At 37.9% G+C, this 26,111-nt stretch overlaps 1 protein-coding gene across 15 annotated transcripts in view; it reads left to right on the top strand.

Moving 5' to 3' along the window:
• WNK1 (WNK lysine deficient protein kinase 1) overlaps positions 1-26,111 on the top strand; it is a 149,348-nt gene that overhangs the window by 112,594 nt on the left and 10,643 nt on the right. For 8 of the 15 annotated variants that reach the window (XM_032390947.1, XM_032390946.1, XM_032390945.1 and 5 more), the window contains exons 9-25: positions 295-378; positions 7,034-7,183; positions 8,380-8,838; positions 9,820-10,101; positions 10,794-10,882; positions 10,986-11,148; positions 11,561-11,677; positions 12,008-12,181; positions 12,390-12,447; positions 12,583-12,705; positions 13,249-14,696; positions 15,848-15,931; positions 18,285-18,368; positions 19,658-19,718; positions 22,128-22,201; positions 23,533-24,194; positions 24,870-25,072. In XM_032390947.1, coding sequence (XP_032246838.1) covers positions 295-378; positions 7,034-7,183; positions 8,380-8,838; positions 9,820-10,101; positions 10,794-10,882; positions 10,986-11,148; positions 11,561-11,677; positions 12,008-12,181; positions 12,390-12,447; positions 12,583-12,705; positions 13,249-14,696; positions 15,848-15,931; positions 18,285-18,368; positions 19,658-19,718; positions 22,128-22,201; positions 23,533-24,194; positions 24,870-25,072 — 4,315 coding nt within the window. The remainder of the gene's footprint in view (positions 1-294; positions 379-7,033; positions 7,184-8,379; positions 8,839-9,819; positions 10,102-10,793; positions 10,883-10,985; positions 11,149-11,560; positions 11,678-12,007; positions 12,182-12,389; positions 12,448-12,582; positions 12,706-13,248; positions 14,697-15,847; positions 15,932-18,284; positions 18,369-19,657; positions 19,719-22,127; positions 22,202-23,532; positions 24,195-24,869; positions 25,073-26,111) is intronic. The other 7 variants (XM_032390949.1, XM_032390948.1, XM_032390953.1 and 4 more) reach the window with 4 other exon arrangements.

Here is a 26,111-nt window from a genome sequence, read left to right as displayed (position 1 = left end):
TTTGAATTTTAGTATTTTGGCCAGGTAAAATTATAGCCGGAGCACAGCAGTAGTAGGTTTTAACCATCAGTGGTTTTTGTGTGGGATCAGGATATGCTCTGTGATGTAATCCTTCTCTAACCTTTTCTTACAAAAGATGCCCCAGTGGTCTCTCCCATACGTACTTAATCAAGCTAATACTTTATTTTGCTCAAGCACACTCTCAGGAGTTTAAATATTTATTGCAAAAGCCTGACCTCTCTATATATTTACGTAGGGCTTCGCTAATTTGTTGTATTCACTTCTTTCCTTCAGGCACAGGGGCAAAGCCAGGGTCAACCATCCTCAAGTAGCTTAACAGGGGTTCCATCTTCCCTACCCATACAACATTCTCAGCAGGTGAGAACAACTCATTGCTACATTTTATGGATTAACAGTAGCTAAAACACTGTTTAACATCTTTTCATGAATTAGATTCCTGATGTAAATAAAGGCTTGCTATGTTTTTGAAAGAAAAATCAAGAGGCATAACATTTCTTGTGTTCTTGTGTTTCTAAAAAGATTTTAGAAAATCTCTTTTGTTTAATGTATTTTTAAACTACTAAATTAGACATAGCATTGAAATTCAAAGGAATCATTGTTAACTGATACATTATTCATCTGCCATCTGAAATAGATGATTCTACACATAATTTAACAGTACAAAGAATATCAATTTTGTTTTTATATTTGTGACTTACCCTTTTATGAGCATTTTGCCATTGCTTTAATTGTATTTGACTCTACTAATGCTAAACTCCTATTTAATTATTTCTAACCTGTGGGATGGGATATAAGATTTTATGCTAAGAGAAACTGAACAACTACTTTAGGAACTTTTTAAACATTGCTTAAACTTTTGATTTGGGGAATATAATTCCCCAGGGTTCAAGGAGCTCAAAAAATTAGTACAGTGTTGATGTATTCAACAGCAAAACTACTAATTCTAAAATTAAACATCTGTAGTTCAGTACTGATATTAGTTAATAGTAATTATTTGCATGGGAATAATGCTTTTTTGGCACTATTGAATATTTATTAACTGTTTCAAATAAAATTTATAGTCACTACATGTGTCATAAAAACTTCCTGATGAACTATTTCATTGATAGTTCCCTACGAAGTGTGTTTTCCAACCACCAAATCATAAATTAGTTCTCTATTAATTTTTTTAAACAACACTTTTAATTCTTATTACAAAATAGTCTCCTTCTAGTCCAGCATGTGATCACACAGTCATTTGATTCTAGTTTAAGATTAAATGTTCCTTGTACAGGATTAGTTTGGTTATGTGTTCATTTATTTGGTGACCCAACAGCCCTGTCTTCTAGAATTTGCTTTGTCTTGCTTTTGTTCTTGCAGAGAAGTAGCAGAATCTGTATATAATTATAGTTAAATTTGAGTAGTCATATTTTTGCCAACCTTCACAAATTCTATTTTAATTGTTATTAATAATCCCTAATAAGAATACAAACTAAGGGGCCCCTGGGTGGCTCAGTCAGTTAAGCATCTGACTCTTGATCTCAGCTCAGGTCTTGATCTCAGGGCCATAAGTTCAAGCCCTGCATTGACTCCATGGTAGACACGAAGCCAACTTAAAAAATAGAATACAAATTAAAAGTTACATAAAGATGTTTGAGGACAGAAGCACTATCATGGATACCACTGTCCTCGTTTGTTTATCTTTGGACACAGGCCAACACTAATAAACTGAGCAAATTTAAGTGTGTGCTCTGTTTTTCCTTTTCCAAAGGAATTTCTTATATGTCTTATATGTGGGCATATATATGTATACTTACTAGCAAATAAAGATACTAGTTCATTGGTAAGAAAAATATGTGGGGGTAAAGGAGGGCAATGTGGTGGTAAAGGAGGGCAATTCCATAAATGTCAGGCTAAAAGAATTAGTTGACTCTGCTGGAAAAAAAATGTAAATATGGCTATTGCTATAATACAAAATTTATGTGTCAGTGATGCTTTTTTAAGATAGTTTTATTTTGTGAATTATTTTAAATATAGGATGGTGTTTAAGTTGAGTAGAACCATAAAACTGAGCCCTCAATTTACATAAATACATGCAGTCTAGAATACTTCACTTTTTCAGGATTACATAGCCAGTAAGTGGATAGAACTAAAAACTACAAGTCAGAATTCAACATTTCTAGAATAGTGAGGGTTTTTTTGGTATTAAAGTTCTACAGGGACTTCTGATTCTGCAGAGGTGCTCAAGAAGCTGCATTTATTTGTTTCAGCTACTGAGGTTTCATGTATATTTTTAAAAAGGTTGTAAGCCCTTTGTACTATATGGGTAGGCAGAGGGAGAGGGAGAAGCAGGCTTCCCGCTGAGCAGGGAGCCCAGTTTGGGGCTCGATCCCAGAACTCTGGGATCACAACCTGAGCTGAAGGCAGACGCTTAACCGACTGGGCCACCCAGGCGCCCCAGGTGTTTATTTTTAGAGGTGAGTTTCACTTTACATACTATCAGTTTCCAACCCCATCTTAGGAAACCGTATCTCTAGTTTTATTAGAGTGAGGAAAGAAAAGTACTTTAGCTAAAATTTATTTTATTTCATGGGTTTCTGGAATGTAACCAATAAGGGATTGCTTTTTTCATGTTTTTATCAAGAGTCCTTTCTAGTGCTATGCTGTACCTTAATGAGGTACCAAAAAATAGCTTCCTCCTACTAGAAAACTTAGTATTTCTTTGCCATATGCCATATAGGCCGTAACCCAGCCTACTTACTAATTTCTTCCAAAGGGTCTATCAAGATAGACTGATCAGATATCACTACTTTCAGAGGAGCCTAAATAATCTAGTAAACATATCTGTCAACTCCTACAAAACAAATAAGTGTGGGGCGCCTGGGTGGCTCAGTTGTTAAGCATCTGCCTTCGGCTCAGTTCATGATCCCAGGGTCCTGGGATCAGGCCCCTCATCGGGCTCTCTGCTCAGTGGGAAGCCTGCTTTTCCCTCTCCCACTCCCCCTACTGTGTTCCCTCTCTCACTGTGTCTCTGTCAAATAAATAAATAAAATCTTTAAACATAAAAAAAAAACAAGTAAGTGTAGTAGGTAAGATTATATTCAATGTGCAAAGCACTTTGCCTATATTTTTATTTAATTCTTATATGAACCCTATAAGTATACTGTTGTTATTTTCATTGTGCAGATGGGAAGGCTGAGATAAGATCTGGAAAAGAGTAATTTATCCAAGCTTACACAACTTATGAGAGGTAGAAACAATTTAAATCCAAGTTGCCTAACTCCACAACTCACTGGTTAACTACATCCCATTTATGACATAAAAAGAGATAAATTACATCACTTTCATGCAGGGAGGGGGGATATCAAGAAGGCTTTATGAAAGCGATAGCATTTTTTTTTTTAAGATTTTATTTATTTGACAGAGAAAGACACAGCGAGAGAGGGAACACAAGAAGGGGGAGTGGGAGAGGGAAAAGCAGGCTTCCCGCCGAGCAGGGAGCCTGCTGCAGGGCTCAATCCCAGGAGCCTGGGATCATGACCTGAGCCAAAGGCAGACACTTAACAACTGAGCCACCCAGGCACCCCAAGAGATAGCATTTAAACTGGACTCTGATTATACATTAAACTCAGATGTAAGAATAAAGAATATTCTAGACCAAAAGGGAAGGGGGGGGGACAGTGTAAGCAAGAGAAAAAGCACAAAGGTAGAAAAATTTAAGACAGAAACAAACCTTTTAGTTCAGTTTAGCTGGAACATAAATAAGTGAATATAAGGTTCATAGAAGAGCTGTTTGAGTCCAAATCTTGATGTAAGCATGGGGTGAGAGAGGTAATCATATGCCCATATATAATGGAATTTTTTTCCTCATATTTTCCCCTTTCCCTTAATAAGGAAGGGAATCAGCATATATTTAAACCTTTAGCATACTTCTATATTACAGGCTTTCACTGTCCTTTATTTTGAACAGTAACCAAAAAAAAAATGTTAATGGAATAAAATAAAACGTGAAAACACATATGCCTGTAAGGACCTTAAAATAGTATATGTAGTTGGAAATGTTTATAGACAGTATCTGACAGAATTGGTTTTAAAATAAAAGCCAAGAAGTTAAACATAGATTTGGTCCTTATTCTTAGGAGAACAACTTGACTATTCCAGGTGCTATATGTCATTGTAAACAACTTGCTTAAAGATCATTTTAAGGAGTTAATACAAAGATTACATGAGTATAAACCTGTAAGACAAAAGCAAAAAAAAAAAAAAGAAATCCAGCTGTCCTAGTATTTTTTTTAAGATTTATTTATTTATTTTAGAGAGAGAGAGCAGGGCTGGGGAGGGGCAGAGGGAGAGGAACAGAATCTCAAGTAGACTCCTCACTGAGTGCGGAGCCTGCTGTGGGGCTCAATCCCATGACCCTGAGATCATGCATGACCTGAGCTGAAATCGAGAGTCAGACACTCGGGCACCTGGGTGGCTCAGTCGTTAAGCGTCTGCCTTCGGCTCAGGTCATGATCCCAGGGTCCTGGGATCGAGCCCCATATCGGGTTCCCTGCTCAGTGGGAAGCCTGCTTCTCCCTCTCCCACTCCCCCTGCTTGTGTTCCCTCTCTCGCTGTGTCTCTCTGTTGAAAAACAAAACAAAACAAAAAAATCTTTAAAAAGAGTCAGACACTCAACTGACTGAGCCACCCAAGTGCCCCAACAGCTGTCCTCATATTATTCATGATGCTTGTCACTGCAAATTTTACCTCAAGACACAAGTTACAGGGAAAGTATTATGCTATGCTCCAGAAAACTGGAGGCTTCACAGTATAGCTGCAGTGAAGATAAAGAGACTGGTTTATTGTGTGGGAAGAATTTGAGAGAGGTGGAGCAGTATTTCTAAGTTAATACATTTATGTAATGTGCCATCTTATTTAGGTGTGTAAATTAATGACTTACATAATGGGTAGTGTTGCAGTGTAAATCCCTTAAAGTTAAAATATATTCAGGTTGACCAAAAAGATTTTCTAGTTTCTTTCTTAGTGGAAATATGGAAAATTATTTTATATTCAGAGTTGCCTTATATTTGGATATATATGATATATCTTAGTTGCTGAAAATAAATGTTACATAATTCGGTCGCCATTTGCTCCTGATTTAAAAATGTTAAAATAAGAATACGTTGTCAGAAAAAATTAAAGAATAAAACAAACATATGACTGCTGTCACCATCTTGTTTCAGCATTTTGGGGGGTGATTTTAATTGATACAATAAGAACAAAGTAAGAAATATCAGGAGAGCAAAAATCTTATTTGCACATTATCATCTAACAAAATCTAGGATGTTCATGAAGGTGGCCAGATTCATAATATACATATAAAACAAATAAAAACAAGTCCTGGGGATGCAATGTACAGCATAGTGACTACAGTTGCTGTAGTAGTGTATATTTGAAAGTTACTAAGAGAGTAGATCTTAAACATTCCCATTGCAAGAAAAAAATTGTAACTGTGTGGTGATAGATGTTAACTAGGTTTATTGTGGTGATAGATGTTAACTAGGTTAACTAGGTGATAGATCATTTCACAATATATGCATATATTGAATCATTATATGTCAATTAAATTTATTTTTGTATATACCCACACATATAAACAAATAGCTTATCTTTTTACCAGCAGTAGCCAATTAGTTGTATAGACCAGGATATATGTAAAAGGCTACTGGTTGCAGCATTATTTTAAGTAGCAAAAGAAAAAAATAAAAATGTTCATTTTTAGGATATTGATGCCATTGATAAATGAGAATAGCATGTTAGAGAACAGTATTTATAGAATGGGCATGCTTTTGTTTCAGAAAACATGTCATTGTGTGTAAATGACCACTTACAGGGGTGCCTGGGTGGCTTAGTCGGTTAAGCGTCTGCCCAACTCAGGTTATGATCCCAGGATCCTGGGATCGCCCCATGTCAGGCTCCTCGCTCAGCGAAGAGCCTGCTTCTCCCTCTCCTTCTGCCTCCCACTCCCCCTGCTTGTGCAGGCGCACTAGCCTCCTCTGTCAAATAAAATCTTTTTTTAAAAATGATCACTTATATGTAGAGAAAAATCCATAAAGGTGATGACCAAACCACTAAATAGTTTGCCTCTGGAGATACGGGGCTAGGGTATTTCATTTAACTTGATAATCTGATAGGTTAGTTAAATTTTTTATTACAAACAGCTGTTGTTTTTGTATTAATAACAATTTTAAATTACTTGTAGGTATTAGTCTTGAAAGTCAGCTATGAAGTTCAGATTTTTGCTGGGTTAGTGAGAGCCATTAATTTATTACAGAATTTACAATTATGTGCCATGTGTTAAGTTTAAGTGTATTATACTAGAATGCCTAGCACATGGTTGATTCCTAAATGTCACTTATTCCCTTTGTCCTACTTTGAATTGAGTGATAGTGTTATTTTCAAAGAAGGAAATACCTTCTGGCAGTAAAATGAGCAATCTCTAAGGTATTACAACTAGTAAATGGTAGAGCTAAATTTCCACATTCAGTGCTTTTCTCAGTATTTCTCAATAGCTGTAATCAGAGCTATTCTTCAAATTAGCTACACAGTTGATAAAATAGAGTAAGAGAAAGATTAAAGTAGGAGATTGGATTTGTTTAACAGGACCAAAGTGTGAGAGGTGATAACCAAGAAATAGAGTGAAAAAATGGGGAACGGGGGTTGGAGGAGAGAGGATCTATTTGGATATGTTATCTAAAGGTCTTTGTGAATGACCTGCTATTGAGGTAAGAGGGATGATAGGTGAAGAACCAGTGGTGACTCAAATTATGAAACATTGGTTAATTGCTCTTGGTTGTACCATCACAAACAAACAATACCAGAGGAAAAAGAGAAATAAATGTAAAGGGCAATTGATGAATTTGGGTTTATGCATGTCTTGATTACTAATACTGTCATTTACAGATACAGAAGACCTTAGGCAAACATATTTCCTTAGACCCATGCCATTAATGACTTGAAATAAAACTGAATAATTATATTTTATTTTCAGCAGCAGGGAGTACAGCAGACAGCCCCTCCTCACCAGGCAGTGCAGTATTCACTTCCACAGGCATCAGCCTCCAGTGAGGCCACTGCTGCACCACCGGTCAGTCAGTCTCAGGCTCCACAGGTCTTGCCTCCAGTATCAGCTGGAAAACAGGTAAACTCTCAATTTCTAAATAGATGCTAAAAACGAATCTCCATATAACTTTTTTCATGGATAGGTTTCTATCTTCTCTAATGGTGAAATACCAAATTTGGTTATATTCACCCCAGAAATAATTGACATTTGTTCCTTTTGTGCACATGCATTGGTTAATATAAATAGGTACGTACTGACAGCATTCACAATCCAAAAATGTTTAACTTTTAGGTTTATTAGTCTAAAGGCCGTTTGACAGGTATTTGAACTGGTGGGTTAAATAACAGTGCTTATTGAATGAACGTGAACATTTTCTAGAATTGCGTCAGCCATAGCTGACATTCTAGGTTTACAACTATGCTGTATTTTTCGTGTAGATTTATGCATTGTTTCCTCCTCCATTGCCCGCTGACAGTAAGTCATAAAAACCCCTTATATGGAATGGTGTTTGTTCTAAGTCGTCCTTCTAATCACTTGGAAAGTGCCCTTTGGAAGGTATATTCTATTGAATGACCTTTTTTGACTTTAACATTGGGACTTGTCCTTGTATTTTGGCACAGTGTATTGTTTCTGTCATATTTCAGACAGATTGTAAAATGCACCATTATTTTATGTAGCCAAGTACTGACACACCATTAATTGCAAGATATATCTCAGTTTCACAAATGTTAAAATGACCAGGTGGTAGAGAGGGATGATTGCATCCTAGAATCAGTGAAATACAGTACTTATATACCTACTTTCATGGCCAGTGTTAGGCTTCAGAATTGTAGAAGCAACATGGATTAGAATCTAATTCCAGGGAGAAGGAATTCATTTGAATTCCAGTAACTACTATAATAGCAGTCATAGATTTAGTGACAACAAACATGCCAAAAGATTAGGGTATGTGAAATATATCTAAATAAATCTGTAAAAAAACAAAAAAAAAACCTTTGCCTATGGAAGTGTCCTCTTCTTATTGTTAAATGATGAAGCATGAGCAAAATTTTCTACAACAGAAGATTTGAAACAGCCAGTCTATCAGCCTCTTTGTCTCCTATTATCCTTTCCCTATTCTTGTGTGGCAAATTAACTTACACTAATGTATGCAGGGTTTTGGGGGTTTTTTTTTTCCTTCTTTTTGGCTAATACATAAATCTTGCTTTTGGCAGCCTTGCTTTTTTTTTTTTTTTTTTAAAGTCTGTCTGTTTTGTTTTTCTTTACCTTCCCAGCTTCCAGTTTCCCAGCCAGTACCAACTATCCAAGGCGAACCTCAGATCCCAGTTGCGACACAACCCTCAGTTGTTCCAGTTCACTCTGGTGCTCATTTCCTCCCTATGGGACAGCCACTCTCTACTTCCTTACTCCCTCAGTACCCTGTCTCTCAGATTCCCATATCAACTCCTCATGTGTCTGCGGCTCAGACAGGTTTCTCATCCCTTCCCATTACGATGGCAGCTGGCATTAATCAGCCTCTGCTCACCTTGGCTTCATCTGCTACAGCAGCTGGGATCCCAGGGGGACCAGCTGTGGTTCCTAGTCAGCTTCCAACCCTTCTGCAGCCTGTGACTCAGCTGCCAAGTCAGGTTCACCCACAACTTCTGCAACCAGCAGTTCAGTCCATGGGAATACCAGCTAACCTTGGACAAGCTGCTGAGGTTCCACTTCCCTCTGGAGATGTTCTATACCAGGTATTGTGTTGGCTAGCAAAAAGGAGGGCACCAGAGGGTTTGGTTCTAATAGTAGGCCATCAAGGACTTGAAAACCTAATAGTTGAATATCAGAGTAACTAGCAATAACAAAGGTGTAGCTGATATCAACTAGAGAAGCTAGTAGAGTAAAATTCAGAGAAAAGATAGGGTAATGATGTCTGATGATTCATTTCCATTTTTCTTAAGACACTTCTTAGAGAAGGATGGTTCTGTTCTCTCTATTTGATGTAAGCTGACTGAATGCTAGATATGGCTAATAATATATCAGGGTACTCTTTTTTTATAGGTAGGGTTAATAGAGTAGCCAACGTGGTACCAATAAAAAGCTTCAGATTATCCTGTTATGATATGACTAGAATGACTGATACTTTGAAGAGTTTTTGCATTCTCCCACTTAAGATTACCTAGAAAGTTGATATTTTTCTAAAAAGAATTATGTTTGGGGGCGCCTGGGTGGCTCAGTCGTTAAGCGTCTGCCTTCGGCTCAGGTCATGGTCCCAGGGTCCTGGGATCGAGCCCCACATCGGGTTCCCTACTCGGCGGGAGGCCTGCTTCTCCCTCTCCCACTCCCCCTGCTTGTGTTCCCTCTCTCACTGTGTCTCTCTCTGTCAAATAAATAAAATCTTTAAGAAAAAAAAAAAAAAGAATTATGTTTGTTCCTCCTGTTTAATCTCCAGGAGGGCAAAACCCAGCAATTTATAGTTGTAGAGTACTGTCCCCTAAATTGAAACCGGTCTACCATTTCAAGAATCATGTTTAAATCTTCTTTAAATTATTAGAGATTGGGCTACTACTATTCTTCTTTGCTGTGTGCTTTCTTTTTTTGTTGGGGTCTTTGGGGTTTTTTTTTTGGTGTTTTGTTTGTTTGGTTTGTTTGTTGGGTTTTTTTATGCATGTCTTACTGTTTTCTAATTTGATGACCCAACCTGCACTAACTCACCTTCCTCATTTCTGTCACAGGGCTTTCCACCTCGACTGCCACCACAATACCCAGGAGATTCAAATATTGCTCCCTCTTCCAGCGTGGCTTCTATTTGCATCCCTTCTACAGTCCTATCCCCTCCCATGCCGACAGAAGCACTGGCTACACCGGGTTACTTTCCTACAGTGGTGCAGCCTTTTGTGGAATCAAACCTTTTGGTTTCTGTGGGCAGTATAGGAGGACAGGTTCAAGTGTCCCAGCCAGCAGTGAGTTTAGCACAGCAAGCCCCCACTACATCCTCCCAGCAAGCAGCTCTGGAGGTAAATGGAATTACTGCATGTTTATATATAAAACATATATACACATGGGATAATTTGACAAAGAAAAAACATAGGTTCCCCTGTTTTAGAACTCAGTTGGAGACTATTTTCAAACTAACTTCTAAATGACTTTTTCTTCCAGCAGAATGAAATGCCAATGTGGGGGCCTTGTTGCCACTGGCTGTTCTGTTGGGAAGTGAGTGTGCTTTGGAGAAGATTAACACTATTAGCACTTCACTTCTCTAGCTAGTACTTTAGCCATTATTCTTGTCCTTTCACAAAGTCTTGCCATTGGCAGTCATAAAAGTATCTTATCCTGCTGTGCTCCCAGTAATCATTTTTGCCCTACTAGGAGAAAGATCTGAATCTTTGCACTTTGCTCTGCCTGCCCTGTTGCACACTTCTAGGAAGATGCTGGCTGCATGCAAGTTGTACTTTCTCACTACCTAGCAGCTATGTCGGCTGATGTCACACCATGCAGTCTATACCAGAGACTTAGTTTTAGAAACTTCCTTTGGAATTTTAAGACCACTGTCTCTGGATGCTGAATACAGAGAATACTAGTAAATTTAGTGCTTCTAGGACTTAGACGGGGGGATAAGGAAAAATAAAAAAGAGTAGCTTATTGGAGATAATGAATAATAAATAAAATGTATTACTGCCAAGATTTGCATTATTCTTTCTATTTACAGAGTACTCAGGGAGTCTCTCAAGTTGCTCCTCCAGAGCCAGTTCCAGTGGCACAGGCACAGCCTACCACTTTGGTCTCCTCTATAGACAGGTATGTAAAAGTAAAATTCTCCTTTCTTGACTGGTAGGTAGGATGATCTAAAACTTCAAAATATTAAACCTTTAAACACTTAACTTTTTTTTTTTCTTCAAAGTGCACATTCAGATGTTGCTTCAGGAATGAGTGATGGCAATGAGAATGTCCCATCATCCAGTGGAAGGCATGAAGGGAGAACTGCAAAACGGCATTATCGAAAATCTGTTAGAAGTCGCTCTCGTCATGAAAAGACTTCACGTCCAAAATTAAGAATTTTGAATGTAAGTTTTACTAATTTGTGGGTTTCGTATAGTTACTTAATATCATTTAAATATTTCTAAGGCTCAGGTGTATTGATGAAAGTTTGGAATTTTCTAATCACCCAATAATATTGGTAAATTCCATATTTTTATAGTAAGACATTTATTTACTTTTTAGAAAAAGAGTTTTAATTTGTAGAACAGAGACTTTACATTCCTTCCAGACCCTTCAGTGGAAGATGAGGAAGTAGCCCAAGGGCTGGTATTTTCTTAATGTTTTCTTGCTACCAGTTTAAGAGGTAAATACCAACAAGTCTTTAAGTGGTAACATCAGGCTTAAGTTCAAGTGATAATCTGCATTCTTTTCTCAAATTCAGTAACAGCATTGAATATGGCTTCTGCAATATTAAGTACCTTTTCTTTTTCTTTTTAGGTTTCAAATAAAGGAGACCGGGTAGTAGAATGTCAGTTAGAGACTCATAATCGGAAAATGGTTACATTCAAATTCGATTTAGATGGTGACAATCCTGAGGAGATAGCAACAATTATGGTATGTCTGCATTTGGAGCTCCAGATTTTGCTTTAGTACTTTTTCAGTATCCACTGCCCTAAGAAAATGTGCGGTATTTTGTAATCTCTTTTGACAGTTATGTATTTATTTCAACATGAGTATAATTAGCACACCAAACATGTGATTTAGAGATATTTTTGTCTAGGACATGTCTAACTCTAGGTATTGAAGAACTAACTTACATAGCAAGTAAATAATGATACAGGTGGTATGCAGATAGGACAAAAGTTATGAATAAGTGGCAACTGGAATGACTTAAAACATGAGTAACACTGTACTAAACAGACTGACATCACATTTCTTCTGCAGGTGAACAATGACTTTATTCTAGCAATGGAGAGAGAGTCATTTGTGGATCAAGTACGAGAAATTATTGAAAAAGCTGATGAAATGCTCAGTGAGGATGTCAGTGTGGAACCAGAGGGTGACCAGGGATTGGAGAGTCTGCAAGGAAAGGATGACTATGGCTTTGCAGGTTCTCAAGTAAGTTCACCATTCCCATAGAGAAGCTTTATTTATTTAAAATAATGCTGTGGTGTTAAATCTGCCATGCACAATGGTCAGTGATACCACATTATAGCTATGACTGAGATTATCAAACATTTATGTTCTCTCTGCATGTGGCCATTTGCTTTGCCCAATCTTTAAGATTGTGTTTGAGAATGAATTTGATCACTTTTGTTTGTTGTAGAAATTGGAAGGAGAGTTCAAACAACCAATTCCTGCATCTTCCATGCCACAGCAAATAGGTGAATTTCTTTTCTTTCCATGTTTGCTTTTACCTTTGACCTAAGAAGTTGTATGTATACTAATAATGAAATCTTGAAATCTCATGTTGGTGACAATATATAAATAATGCAATTACGTGGTTTCTTTTTAACCAGGCATTCCTACCAGTTCTTTAACTCAAGTTGTTCATTCTGCTGGAAGACGGTTTATAGTGAGTCCTGTGCCAGAAAGTCGATTACGAGAATCAAAAGTTTTCACTAGTGAAATATCAGATACAGGTAAGGAATTGCTTCTACCACAAACTTCTATTACTCCTACAGTATCTCTGCTATATTGGAAGTTTGGTTATCAAGCAGTACAAATGATGACATAGACAATAAAGAAGAGTAGAAAGTTAAGATTATAAACAATAGACAAACATATGGGGGAGGGAAATAGATGATGAATAGAGAGGATTAAAAGACAAGAGCCAGAGAGGAGAAGGTACTAGATGCAGCCTGTGTAATAGATACTGTATCCATACAGTAGTATGTGTTCGTTTCTCCATTTAGGATTATTGTAGATGCTTTGTGGTGACTTAGTTTTCCTTTTTTCCTCTTTATTAAATTTTTTTGCCCCTAGAAATAGATCTTCATACAAGCTAACTTATTTTGATCAAACTGCTCTTTTACTTTACTGTTTTAGAGCCTGTCATTTCCTTAGAAGTTTTAAACCTTGTTGGTATGTGGCAATGTTGGTAATCGCAAAATAGATTGTTAGGACAATTTTGAGTCCACCCTTTTAAAATGGACTGGTTCTGAATTTTGTGTTTTCCTTTGCAGTTGCTGCCTCTACTTCTCATGGCGCTGGAATGAACTTGTCTCACTCTGCTTCATCCCTTAGCCTACAGCAGGCCTTTTCTGAACTTAGACATGCCCAAATGACAGAAGGACCCAACACGGCACCTCCCAACTTCAGTCATACAGGACCAACATTTCCAGTAGTCCCTCCTTCCATGAGTAGCATTGCTGGAGTCCCAACCACAGCAGCAGCCACACCTTCAGTGTCAGTCCCTGCAACTAGCAGCCCTCTTACTGACATTTCCACATCAGTAATTCAGTCTGAGATTCCAGTGCCCACTGAAACAGGGATTGGTGGAGTTGCCACCTGCACAGGTGTGATGCCCTCAAGTGGTCTCCCCGTACCACCTGTATCTGAATCACCAATATTTTCCACTGTGGCTTCGAGCATCACAGTACCTGCAGTTGTCTCGATATCAGCAACATCCCAGCCAGTTCAGGCTCCCACATCTGGGAGCGCTGTTTCTAGCATAGGCACTTTGCCCTCTATACCGGTTGCAACAACTTTAGCCCCTGCAGTGGGCAGTGCTGCTGCCCCGGGTGCTAAGCCCCCGCCTGTACTGTCGCAGCAGGTGCCAGGCAGTACTGCTGGCGCAGCCACGTTAGCCTCTGTTCCTGCCACCACTCCGTTCCCAAGCTTAGCTTCACAGCCGTCTCTTCAGCTTAGCAGTAGCACCTCTGCTCCGACTCTAGCTGAAACAGTGGTGGTTAGTGCACACTCACTAGATAAAACATCTCATAGTAGTACAACTGGATTGGCTTTGTCCCTCTCTGCCTCGTCTTCCTCCCCTGGAGCAGGATTATCTAGTTCCATTTCTCAGCCTGGTGGGATGCATCCTTTGATCACCCCATCAGCTATAGCTTCTACTCCTGCCCTTCCTCAAGCAGCAGGACCTACTTCTACACCTTTATTACCCCAAGTACCTAGTGTCCTACCCTTGGTACAGCCTGTTGCCAGTGTGCCTGCCGTGCAGCAGACACTAATTCACAGTCAGCCTCAACCAGCTTTACTTCCCAATCAGCCCCACACTCACTGCCCTGAAATAGATGCCGACTCACAGCCCAAAGCTCCTGGAATTGATGACATAAAGACTCTAGAGGAAAAGCTGCGGTCTCTCTTTAGTGAACACAGCTCATCTGGAGCCCAACATGCGTCTGTCTCACTGGAGACTTCACTGGTAGTAGAGACCACTGTCACACCAGGCATCCCAACCACTGCTGTTGCACCAAGCAAGCTCATGACTTCCACTACAAGTACATGCTTACCACCAGCCAGTTTGCCATTGGGTACAACTGGTTTGTCAGTTATGCCAGTGGTCCCACCTGGGCAGGTTTCGACCCCAGTCAGCTATGTGTCAGCCCCAGTCAGCGCGACACCAGGAGCGAAAGCTGGACCTGCTCCGTCGAAGCCACCTTTAACTAAAGCTCCAGTAAGATTCTTGTTCTGAAATAATTTGATAAATATGATCATTCTTCCCCCCACGCCCATAAGTGCATTTTTTCAACTCAGCCTTGCAAATTAGAAATGTAGTTATAAAGACAGCCTGGCCTGTATTAGACATTCGGTATTTATTAAATAAATTGAAAATGATTTTAGGATATATGTACGTTGACCACAAGATGCTTTTTTCTTTTGAAATATGGCAGGATTTGGGGATTAATTATACTGCCTGGTTTTCTAAGGATGTATAATAGGTACAATACAGACATCTCTTCCTAACTGGTACCAGCTAAAGAAATCTGTCTCTCAAAAGGAAGCTGAATGCTTCTGCTAGCAATTACACATAGCAATAGCAGTTCACAGCCTTTGTTTCAGTGAGAATGAAGCAGAAGCAAATTTTCTGCTTTGCTTAGATTCCACAGATACACAATTTGGGGTTTATAAAAAATTGGAAGTTGGCGATGAATTTTATACAGAGGAAAAAAGAATCTAATCCTAGGAATAAAATAACTAAAATATGTTTTCTAATTCTGCTGTGGTGGATTTCCTCTCATTCTGCCGTCTTCAGTCTCCCTGATCTGCTCCAAGTAACAAGATTGTGTTTTTTCTACTATATTCTGTGCTTCACTCATCTTTCTGCTTTGCCATTGACTGTAAAGTTCTTTTTATAGTAGGGTAATAATAGAGGCTGTGTACAAATTGTTTACTAGTAATAGTATCCTGATGACTTTTGTTATCAGACTTGACCTTTGGTTATTTCTGAACTGTATTGTTTTCTCAGAAAAATGTTTGTTTTAGGAAAAGCCTGATGATACTATGCCAAAACAGTGGCTCAAGAATACTGGACTATGCCTCTCATGTCCTTAAACCTTTGATTCTCTTTTCCCTAGGGAATAACCTTTTACTAAATTTTACTATTCATTTTATTGGTATGCAGTAGTAACCCCTATAACACTATCATGGTTATGATGTCCTTTATTTAAGATAGATATCAGAATATAAGCTAGGTGACAAGCATGTCTTAACTATAGGTATATTTTACTCTTACGTTTCTACATTGGAATTAATTGATTTGCTCTCCAGTATGCAGTCTTTACTCTTAGTGTCTCATGGACTTGAATTTCCCTTCATTGTCTGTAGGTGCTGCCAGTGGGTACTGAACTTCCAGCTGGTACTCCACCCAGCGAGCAGCTGCCACCTTTTCCAGGACCTTCACTAACTCAGGTGCCCTGCCCCAAGACTTGGCAGATTTCTTTTTGTACCCCTACTTTTTCTTTCACAAAGCTTACTTAAATTCTCCATTGCATGATCTTGGCTTCTGGCTTCTCTTTGGTTTTTGACTTAGTAACAATTTTCTTTTAAAACAGTATAGGTAATTATCTAGGCCCTATTTAAAGTAAGAAGCTTCATAGTTCTCTTGTTCATAATATTGCTTCAAGTCATCTAGAAAACCTTTGATATTAATACTTTTTCATATTTTATGAAGGAAGAAAATGGCAAGGTTTACATTTTACCAGACAAATATAATTCTTCTCATTCACAGTTTTGTGGAGTGAAATTGCATCTAAGGACTGAGATTAGGTTCTAGAGTACTCTGGAAGTAAAAACTTACAAGTAATCAAAATTAACTTTGAAAGTTCCTTAAGAAAAGATACCACACTGATAACTGATAATGCCCCTTTTCTGTGAGTTCAACCAGTTTTTTCTTGAATGTTTGACATTTCTTTCATTGACAACCTAATAAAGTAATTGGCTTATGTATAGGTGGATATAAGGGTCATGCTTCATGAAAAATACGTATTATATCTTTCAGTACAAAACCCACACAGCTCAGTTAACATGAGATTACTCATACAGAAACTGAGACCAGTGACATGAATATTAATTCCCTATCTCACGCTCAGTTCTGATCATTGGGTAGAACTGCCTGCAATATTTAAATTATCATTTCCCTTTCCCACCCTACTCCACCACCCCACACATTTAGTTACCACCCTACTCCACCACCCCACACATTTCCCACCCTACTCCACCACCCCACACATTTCCCACCCTACTCCACCACCCCACACACATACCCATAAGGAAAGTACTTACTGTGAATTCATTATAATGCTGAAAAAGCTTCTGCCCTGAGACAGAGTAGTAAACATTGAAACTAAATCAGTGATTTACTTTAAAATTGTATCTAAGGAAAACATGATAAATTTCTAACTTGAGAAGTCTGACTTTATCCCTACTTATGTAATCCTAGATGTACAGTAGAACATAACTTAAAGAACTTGCCAGAATAAAGTAATAACTCCAAAGAGAACTCAATCCATCAGCCACTAAATTTTGGAAAAAATACATTGTGAAATTCTGTAAATTAGGGGTTTTACACCTATTTTCTCATTAAAAACATAACATTGAGACTCCTAAGGGGGCTCAAATGTGACACAAAAGAGCAAATAAGATGGGGAGGGGGTGGTGAGGGTAAGTGGATAATGCCTGTATATAGAGGAAGGAAGATAAAGCTGCAGAAGAATAGGCTGATAGAAGCCAAGATAGATGTGGGATTACAGTCTGTGTCAAAGGTAAAAAGTTAACGGCCTTGGGGTGGATGGTAGTAAGACGTGGTTAACAGGATGGAATGTCCAAACCTCCAGTTCCTTCTTGCTGCAATCTGTAGGGTGTAAGAAGTATAGATTATTAAGACTTAAAGAAATACGGGGCGCCTAGGTGGCTCAGTCGTTAAGCGTCTGCCTTCGGCTCAGGTCATGGTCCCAGGGTCCTGGGATCAAGCCCCACATCGGGCTCCCTGCTAGGCGGGAAGCCTGCTGCTCCCTCTCCCACTCCCCCAGCTTGTGTTCCCTCTCTCACCATGTCTCTCTCTGTCAAATAAATAAATAAAATCTTAAAAAAAGGAAAAAAAAGACTTAAAGAAATATCCCTTGATAGTGACAGGATATATTAATGCCATTCATAAAGACAAGTTCTCAGAAAGATGTACCAAACTGAAAGGAAAATAGGGGAACAGGTGATAGAATTAATCTACTGATAGATCTTGATACATTTATCAGAATTTTTTTTAAGATTTTATTTATTTGAGAAAGGGAGGCAGAAAGAGTGACAGAAATAGCAAGAGAGAACACGAGCAGGGAGGAGAGGGAGAAGCAGACTGCCCGCTGAGCAGGGAGCTGACACGGGGCTCCATCCCTGGACCCTGGGATCATGACCTGAGCCAAAGGCAGATGCCTAACTGACTGAGCCACCCAGGCGTCCCTATCAGAATGTTTTTAAAGAGAGGACAAATAGAAACTTTTCTATCACTTCAAGTAACATCAAACATAGAAGGTAAGAAGACTTCAAAACTGTAAAAACATAAATGTAACTGAATTTCTCTTAGGCTTGGGAAATTGACATAAATCATTTAAGCAATGTAAGTTAAATTTAGCATATTGAGTTTTATATTCAGTGAATAGATAATATGTTGTGTCAATCTAAAGCATCAAACAGTATTCGTATATAGATTGGCTATATATAGTGGCTCTGACTATGCCAAAGACCTCTATTTATTGTGCTTGTTTTCATTCAGTCCCAGCAGCCTCTGGAAGATCTTGATGCTCAGTTGAGAAGAACACTTAGTCCAGAGACTATTGCGGTGACATCCACAGTTGGTGTAAGTTTTGAAAATCTTGACGACATCTTTCCATAATCCTAATATATTATATTCCTAGAGCATACTGTAACCTATTAATACCATTAACACCTACAGAGTTAAAAGTATTAATTCAGAGTCTTTGCTTGTTCCAGCAAACAGAAATGAGGCAGATGAATGTAAGATTAACAACTGACCCAGTGGTGTGATTGTGGAAAAGATTTTATTTATTTGAAAGATACTTTTCTTGTCTTACCTCTGGCTAGAATTACACCATAGATCAATCCTATGGATTTTGCATTTATGCTTTGGAGGAAGCTGTACTTTTTTTTTTTCTTTTTTTTTTAGATTTCATTTATTTGACAGAGAGAGATATAGTGAGAGAGGGAACACAAGCAGGGGGAGTGGGAGAGGGAGAAGCAGGCTTTCTGCTGAGCAGGGAGCCCGATGCAGGGCTCAATCCCAAGACCCTGAGATCATGACCTGAGCCAAAGGCAGACGCTGTAATGACTGAGCCACCCAGGTGCCCCGGAAGCTGTACTTTAAGTTAAAAGTTTTAACTTCTTCCTTTTAAGCTTGTGACACAATGTTCTGATTAAAACTATTTTTCTTTGGGGGCGCCTGGGTGGCTCAGTCGTTAAGGGCATGCCTTTGTTTCAGGTCATGATCCCAGGGTCCTGGGATCGAGCCCCGCATTGGGCTCCCCGCTCAGCGGGAAGCCTGCTTCTCCCTCTCCCACTCCCCCTGCTTGTGTTCCCTCTCTCGCTGTGTCTCTCTCTCTCTGTCAAATAAATAAATAAAATCTTAAAAATATATTTTTTTTTTTCTATGAATACTCAAGTTAAACACTAAGTATCCCATGAGAAAAATGAAGAAAACAATATAGAAACAACTCAGGATTTCTTCCTTATAAAAACTTTTTTAGGGGCGCCTGGGTGGCTCAGATGGTTAAGCGTCTGCCTTCGGCTCAGGTCATGATCCCAGGGTCCTGGGATCGAGCCCCGCGTTGGGCTCCCTGCTTGGTGGGGAGCCTGCTTCTCCCTCTCCCTCTACTGTTCCCCCTGCTTGTGCTCTCTCGCTCTCTCTGTCAAATAAATAAATAAAATCTTTAATTAAAAAAATAAAACCTTTTTTTTTACATCAGACTTCTTTTTAGACTGAAAAAAAAAAGAAAACTCCCTTGGATATAAGTGTTTCTTCACATATATTTCTTTTGCCCTTTATAAAGACCAGAGGAAAGGCAGCATGGCAAAAGTTTAAAGAGTGACTGAAGCTAAAGATTTTATGGTATCTGTGTGTATGTTTTGTAGCCTGTGTCCGTGGTGGCTCCAACAGCAGTTGCAGAAGCAGGAGCACAGCCTCAGAAGGATGGTGAGAAGCATCCTCTTTCTTATGTTACCATTTCCAGTCCTCTCTATAATCGATCATAGGGGTTACTATTTCAAAGACTTTCTTAAGAATGTAGGTGTATTTGAGATAGTTTTAAAAAACATTTTTATATATTTCATAACTGAGGAGCATCAATACTAATATCTAGACCATGTCATACTAGCAAATTAATGAGTCTTTTATATTGTTTTTTTTGTTTGTTTTCAAGGGGGGCATGCAAAGGGTAATGATAGTTTCTCGGAATAAGACCCTTTGTTATTAGCTGGGCCAGATCCTTGCTAAGAGAGAGAGGAAATTGAGGCAGGCATACATACAAAAGTTAATTTACCTTAACCTCTTGGCTTTTGTGACACTAGGTAGAGATAGAGATAATCTTAAATAACATGGATGGTAGAAATACAAATGTAAGATTTTAATCAGTTTAAGCATTTTTATCTATTTCTGGAGTCTTTAGAATTGGCATGTTCATATGTATATTCTCTTTAGGCATATTTCCAGCTTAATTTTGTAAAAATAACCCATACCAACAATTTAAAATTTTCATGAGCATGCACTAGGTCATAAGTTCATATCAGCAACTTCTTTTCTAAAGTTTTATTGTGAATCTCTTTTCATGACATCACCAGTCCCCCAGAAACTAGGAAATTTAAAGCTTTTATTTTCTGTCACCTTTTCCCTTAGAACCATTTATATTCAAAAGTGGAAATAATTCAATATGAGCTGTACTTACTCAGTGTGATTTTGTGGAGCACTTGCTTAATATTTTTCCTTTTTATATAGTTTATTCATTCTCCTCACCATCACCTACATAGATATATTTCCCTGTATAACTATTAGTAGGATTTACCTGGAATGCTCAGCTTTCTTTCTTCCTTAAATTCTAAATTTCACTTCAAACCTCTCTGAATTATTTTCAAGACAATTATATTCTGAATTAGCTCTCTCATTTTAAAAGAAGTGACTTGACAATCAGTGGAACAGACCAGAAAAGTCTAGAAATGGACAAACTGTAAGAGAATGTAGAATATGAAAAAGGTGGGCTTTCAACCAAAATAAATTCCAGATGGATCAAAGATAGAAAATGATACTGTAAAACAGTACTGTAACAAAACATAAAAGGAATCTTTTTCTTTTTCTTCTCCTTTTTCTTTTTTTTAACTGTCTAGAGCAGGGTCAACAAACTTTCTGTAAAAGGCCAAGTATATGTTTCAGGCTTTGCTGGCTGTATAGTCTCTGTCACAATTTCTTGAATCTCCTATTGTAGCCCAAAAGCAGCATAGACGATACATGAATGAATGAGTTTTGCTCTGTAGTCTAACAATATTTATTTACAGAAACAAGCTATGGGCTGAATTTGGTCCATGATCATAATTTGTTGATCCCTGATGCAGAGACCGGTGTTATTACTACATTTAATACTCAGCCCAGAAGCAGTAATAGATTCAAAATTTTCTACATGGAAAAAATGCCATGAGGTCCAAAGAAAATAAAAAAACTGGGTTGGGGGGGATGTATTCATATCACAAAAAAGACTAGTAAGTGATAGTATTTCTTACCTCTCACTGGTAAATTCAGAAGTTTAATAGCCACTAGTGACTTGATACAACCTCTTTGGAGATCAGTTTAGTAATGTCTATCAAAGTTTTAAATGGGTATGATTCAGCATGTTCATTTTTAGGTATTTATTCCACAGATCTATAAGAAAATATTTGTTAGAGCACTTTTGTAATAGCAAGTTCTGAAAAACTTAAATGTCCATCAGCAGAAGTCTGCTTAAAATGTGGTACATTTGCATACATACAGTAGGCAGACAAACCTAAAACACTATGCAGCCATTTAAAAGAATGAGACAACGATATGGAATGCTGTCCAAGATACATTGTTAAAATATCAAAATCAGTGTTGTATAAAATACAACTTACTAGTTGTGTAAAATAAAGTGCTGGTATATGTCTACATTATCTCCAGGAAAAAAACCTCAGAGGGTTGTCCGTAGAGAGGAGGACCTACGTGACTTTAAAGTTGCTCAAAACTACCTATCAGTGATTCTGACACCTGTACTTCTTGTTCTAGGATTTTGCCTAAGTATTGCCTAAACCAGTTTGTCATAGTGATTTTCATTTAAAAATGGGTCTTTAATATCCTAGGTAAAATCTCATCCTTTCTCTTCGTTTACTTATATCTATCTTTGAGTTAAAGAATGAGTAATTGAATTCTTACTGCCTGTTAACCATAGTTTTTGTAATATCTCTTCTTTTGTCCTTGCCTCAAACAGTTTTCCTCACCTGATACATAGTTTTATTTTGCTGTATTTCTAGCCAAAGGGAAAGGAAGCTAACTAAAAAGAGATACTAATTTAAGTTCTTTTTCTCCTCCATGTACTTGTTTCAGTTTCTCATATTGTAGAAGGTCCTGTCCTAGCAACTAGTTCAGGAACTGGTGTTTTCAAGATGGGACGATTTCAGGTAAGACAACCACTTTTCCTTGCCTTGATTTCCTCTTTGGGTGAATAGGTATATAATAAAATTATTACTTAACTTTGGGACATAATTGCCAATTTAATGATATATCTCTTTTGTATAGCTCTTTATCATTTTCCCCTCTTAAAAATAATACATGCAAAAAAAAAAAAAAATACATGCTGGGGTCCTTGGCTGGCTCAGTCGGAAGAGCATGTGCCTCAGTCTCAGGGTCATGAGTTCGAGCCCCATGTTGGGGGAAGGGATTACTAAAAATAAGTAAATAAGTAAACTTTAAAAAATAATAATAATACATGCCAATTAAAGAAAATATAGAATACTTAGTATAGTAGAGAAACAGGAAATTATCTGCTCATCCCCCCACCCTTCCCCATCCAGGATTACTTTTTAGGGTGTGTGTTTCCTTCCATTCCTTTTTCTGTGCACATGTGTATATCTACAGTTGACCCTGCTTCTTCTCTGAATATTTCGTGGCTTTTCCCCCCATCTTTTGTTAGTCATTAGGTTGTTTCTGATTTTTCCAACATAGTAAAGTAACAGGAAACATTTTTGTATATAAAAACACTTTCCATGTTTAGGATAATTTTTTAGGATTAATTTCTGAAGTGAAAGTACTGACTGAGCATCAGGTGACACCATATCATTATATTTTCCCAGCTGGTCCAGCTAGTGAAATTTTTTTTTTTTTTAATTGCTTTCACAACTGCTTTCCAGTTATTCTCAGGATAGCACTGGGTGTTGGGGATAGTAGTGGATCCTCCTTATAGTCCCATTTGGTGTGTTGATTCTTGAAGCTTAGTTGGCATTTGTAGTTTTTATATTCACAAGCAACCTTCAAGATTCTATTCCCTGTTGTTATTTATATTTCCACAAAAACGTAAATCTAAGTCCTGTGTATAACATGAGATATGAAAGTAAATTATTTACTTAGTAAGCTTAGCCAGCTGCTGAGAATCTGTATATCTAATCTATACATCTCAGTACAGATTTGTTGTTTTCTATAATGATATTCCATTTATTTTCACAGTGAAGATGGAGGGACTTACGTAAAGACATTCTTTCCATATGTAAAGACTTATGTAAAGACATTCCAGCCTATTCACTGGAAAATAAAGTAATTTACTTGTTTAAGATTTTATTTTTTAAGTAATCGTACACCCAGTGTGGGACTTGAACTCAGAACCCCGAGATCAGGAGTCACATGCTCTACTGACTAAGCCAGCTAGATACCCCTCAATTTTTTTTTAAGGGCCATTTTAAAAAATTGAATATTGGAGACTTTGTTTTTTAATCTCAGTTTGGTCTCTTTCTATCAGGTTTCAGTTGCAATGGATGCTGTCCAAAAAGAGGGTAAAAATAAGTCAGAAGATACAAAGTCTGTTCATTTTGAATCCAGTACTTCAGAGTCCTCAGTGCTATCAAGTAGTAGTCCAGAAAGTACCCTGGTGAAGACAGAGCCTAATGGGATAACCATCCATGACATCTCATCAGATATGCCAGATAGTGCCCACAAAACTCCTGCGTCGGAAGCAAAGTCAGAAACTGGGCAGCCTACCAAGGTAGGACGTTTTCAGGTGACAACTACAGCAGACAAAGTAAGTCGTTTCTCTGTATCAAGAACTGAAGACAAGATCACTGAGGCAAAGAAAGAGGGGCCAACAGCATCTCCTCCTTTTATGGATTTGGAACAAGGTGTTCTCCCTGCTGTGATACCAAAGAAAGAAAAGCCTGAACTGTCAGAGCCTTCACATCTGAATGGGCCATCTTCTGACCTGGAGGCTGCCTTCCTTAGCAGGGATGTAGATGATGGTTCAGGTAGTCCACACTCCCCCCATCAGCTGAGCTCGAAGAGCCTGCCTATCCAGAATCTAAGTCAAAGCCTTAGTAATTCATTCAACTCCTCTTACATGAGTAGTGACAATGAGTCAGATATTGAAGATGAAGATTTAAAATTAGAGCTGCGAAGACTACGAGAAAAGTAAGTATATTTTCTTCTGTGAAAGAATAATGGCAGAACTGTGTTAAGACCTAGCTCCTGGTGCCTAGATTAGTATTCTTTTCACTGCAATATGCTTGTATCTCATTGCTTTTAAAGAGAGGGTGATATGCAAAAGCTAGTTATCTGAATGTAGTTCTCCTTTGGTCTCTTACATTTATAAGGACCCATAGCATTTCTACTTCTAGAACTTCTTCACCTTTTGTTATATTGTTGTTTTTGTTAATAGCGCTCTTTATCATTATTAACCTAATCTAATTTATTTACTAGTCTACCAAATGAATCTAGTAATGGCACTGGGATGTAGATTATGTTGGCAGGTTTTATAGGTCATATTTAATAAACTGGATCAAAGTAGCAATTCAGTACTCCTATGTATAGCCTCCAAAGTCAGGAAACCTTTTCTCCTAACACATTGTCAACTTATTTGTTGTTGTTTAGGAGCTTGTTGGAATTTGGCTTGGGTAATGGAGGCCAACAATATGAGATGACACACTAGAATTTCAAGGCAATAGAAATTAGGTTAAGTACACTGGGGTGGGGGGGAATTCATGAGTAAGTAATTACTTGAATGGAGGTTAAAGAATATGTTATTAAATCTTATTTGAACAAAAGTGGTTATAATGTTTTTGAATTATGTTTGGTTATCTTTCATAGGCATCTTAAAGAAATTCAAGACTTGCAGAGTCGCCAGAAGCATGAAATTGAATCTTTGTATACCAAACTGGGAAAGGTTCCCCCCGCTGTCATTATTCCCCCAGCTGCCCCCCTTTCAGGGAGAAGAAGGCGACCCACTAAAAGCAAAGGCAGCAAATCCAGTCGCAGCAGTTCCTTGGGGAATAAAAGCCCCCAGCTTTCAGGTAAAAAGCCATGGACCAGGTCAGCCTTGGCTGTCCCAGCTTTTGTTTCTGTCTCCAACTCTATATGTAACCTATTGAACATTTGTTGTTTTTGTTAAATTTCAAAGGAGTTTGACTTTCCTAATATTCTTGCTTCCTTGACTTTTACACTCTCCCTGTTTATAGTATCTCTTTTTGTTGAGTCTATGAAAGTAGACTGGATGAGTACAGTGGCTTATTCCATTGTGATCCATATTACTATCTACTGGTAGCCATTTATGGTTATCCTTAAAGATAGACAATTTAGCATTACCTGGTTACTCCTATAACTCACATTTCACCAAAATCACGGGCAAATGAAAGAAAATACACTGTTCTTTGTTTAGTAAAGTTTAGGTAGATTTTTCCTTTCAATGAATGAATTACTCATAATTGCCGCTAGGATGAATGTAAATTTCATATATGTCTTAGGTGGTAATTTTCTTGATTAAAGTTATTTCATTTATCTATATTGAAGTAAAGAACTTGCTAGTGGTTGTAATAAAAAAATAGTTAAATCACGATATCTTGTAACTATCTTGTAACAAACTACACAGTGTGTCTACCCTTCAGTGAAATTATGATGTTAACAGATAATTAGTTGAAAAGTGAAAAAGCCTGAAATAAGTTTGTACCTCTATTTGCTCTCCAGGTCTAACATAAATATGTTGGAAAGCAGTTGTAAACTTCTTAGTAGCTTTCCATTCTCCTGGAAGCTCTCAGAAACCCAAACCTCTTCTCTAGCACATTAGAACCAATTCAGTAGTGGAAATGTGATTATAAGGGATATCAGCTAATTTAGATTCTGATCCCAATTTTGACATACTTTTTGAGTGGCCTTCTATTCCACCAATTAGTAGGGAACAGACACGTTCGTCAATTTCAAGACAGATGACTAGGAAATAAAAGCCACCTGCCACAAATAATTTTAAATATGCATCACTCTGTAGTCACTTGTGTCGGTTTTGACAACACTTCTGTATTTGATCTGACACATGCTTGGAAAAAAGACTAAGCAGAG

The sequence above is a fragment of the Phoca vitulina genome, unplaced genomic scaffold, assembly GCF_004348235.1.
Source record: "Phoca vitulina isolate PV1807 unplaced genomic scaffold, GSC_HSeal_1.0 scaffold59, whole genome shotgun sequence".
NCBI lineage: Eukaryota > Metazoa > Chordata > Mammalia > Carnivora > Phocidae > Phoca > Phoca vitulina.
This window is presented reverse-complemented; position numbering and strand designations above follow the sequence as displayed.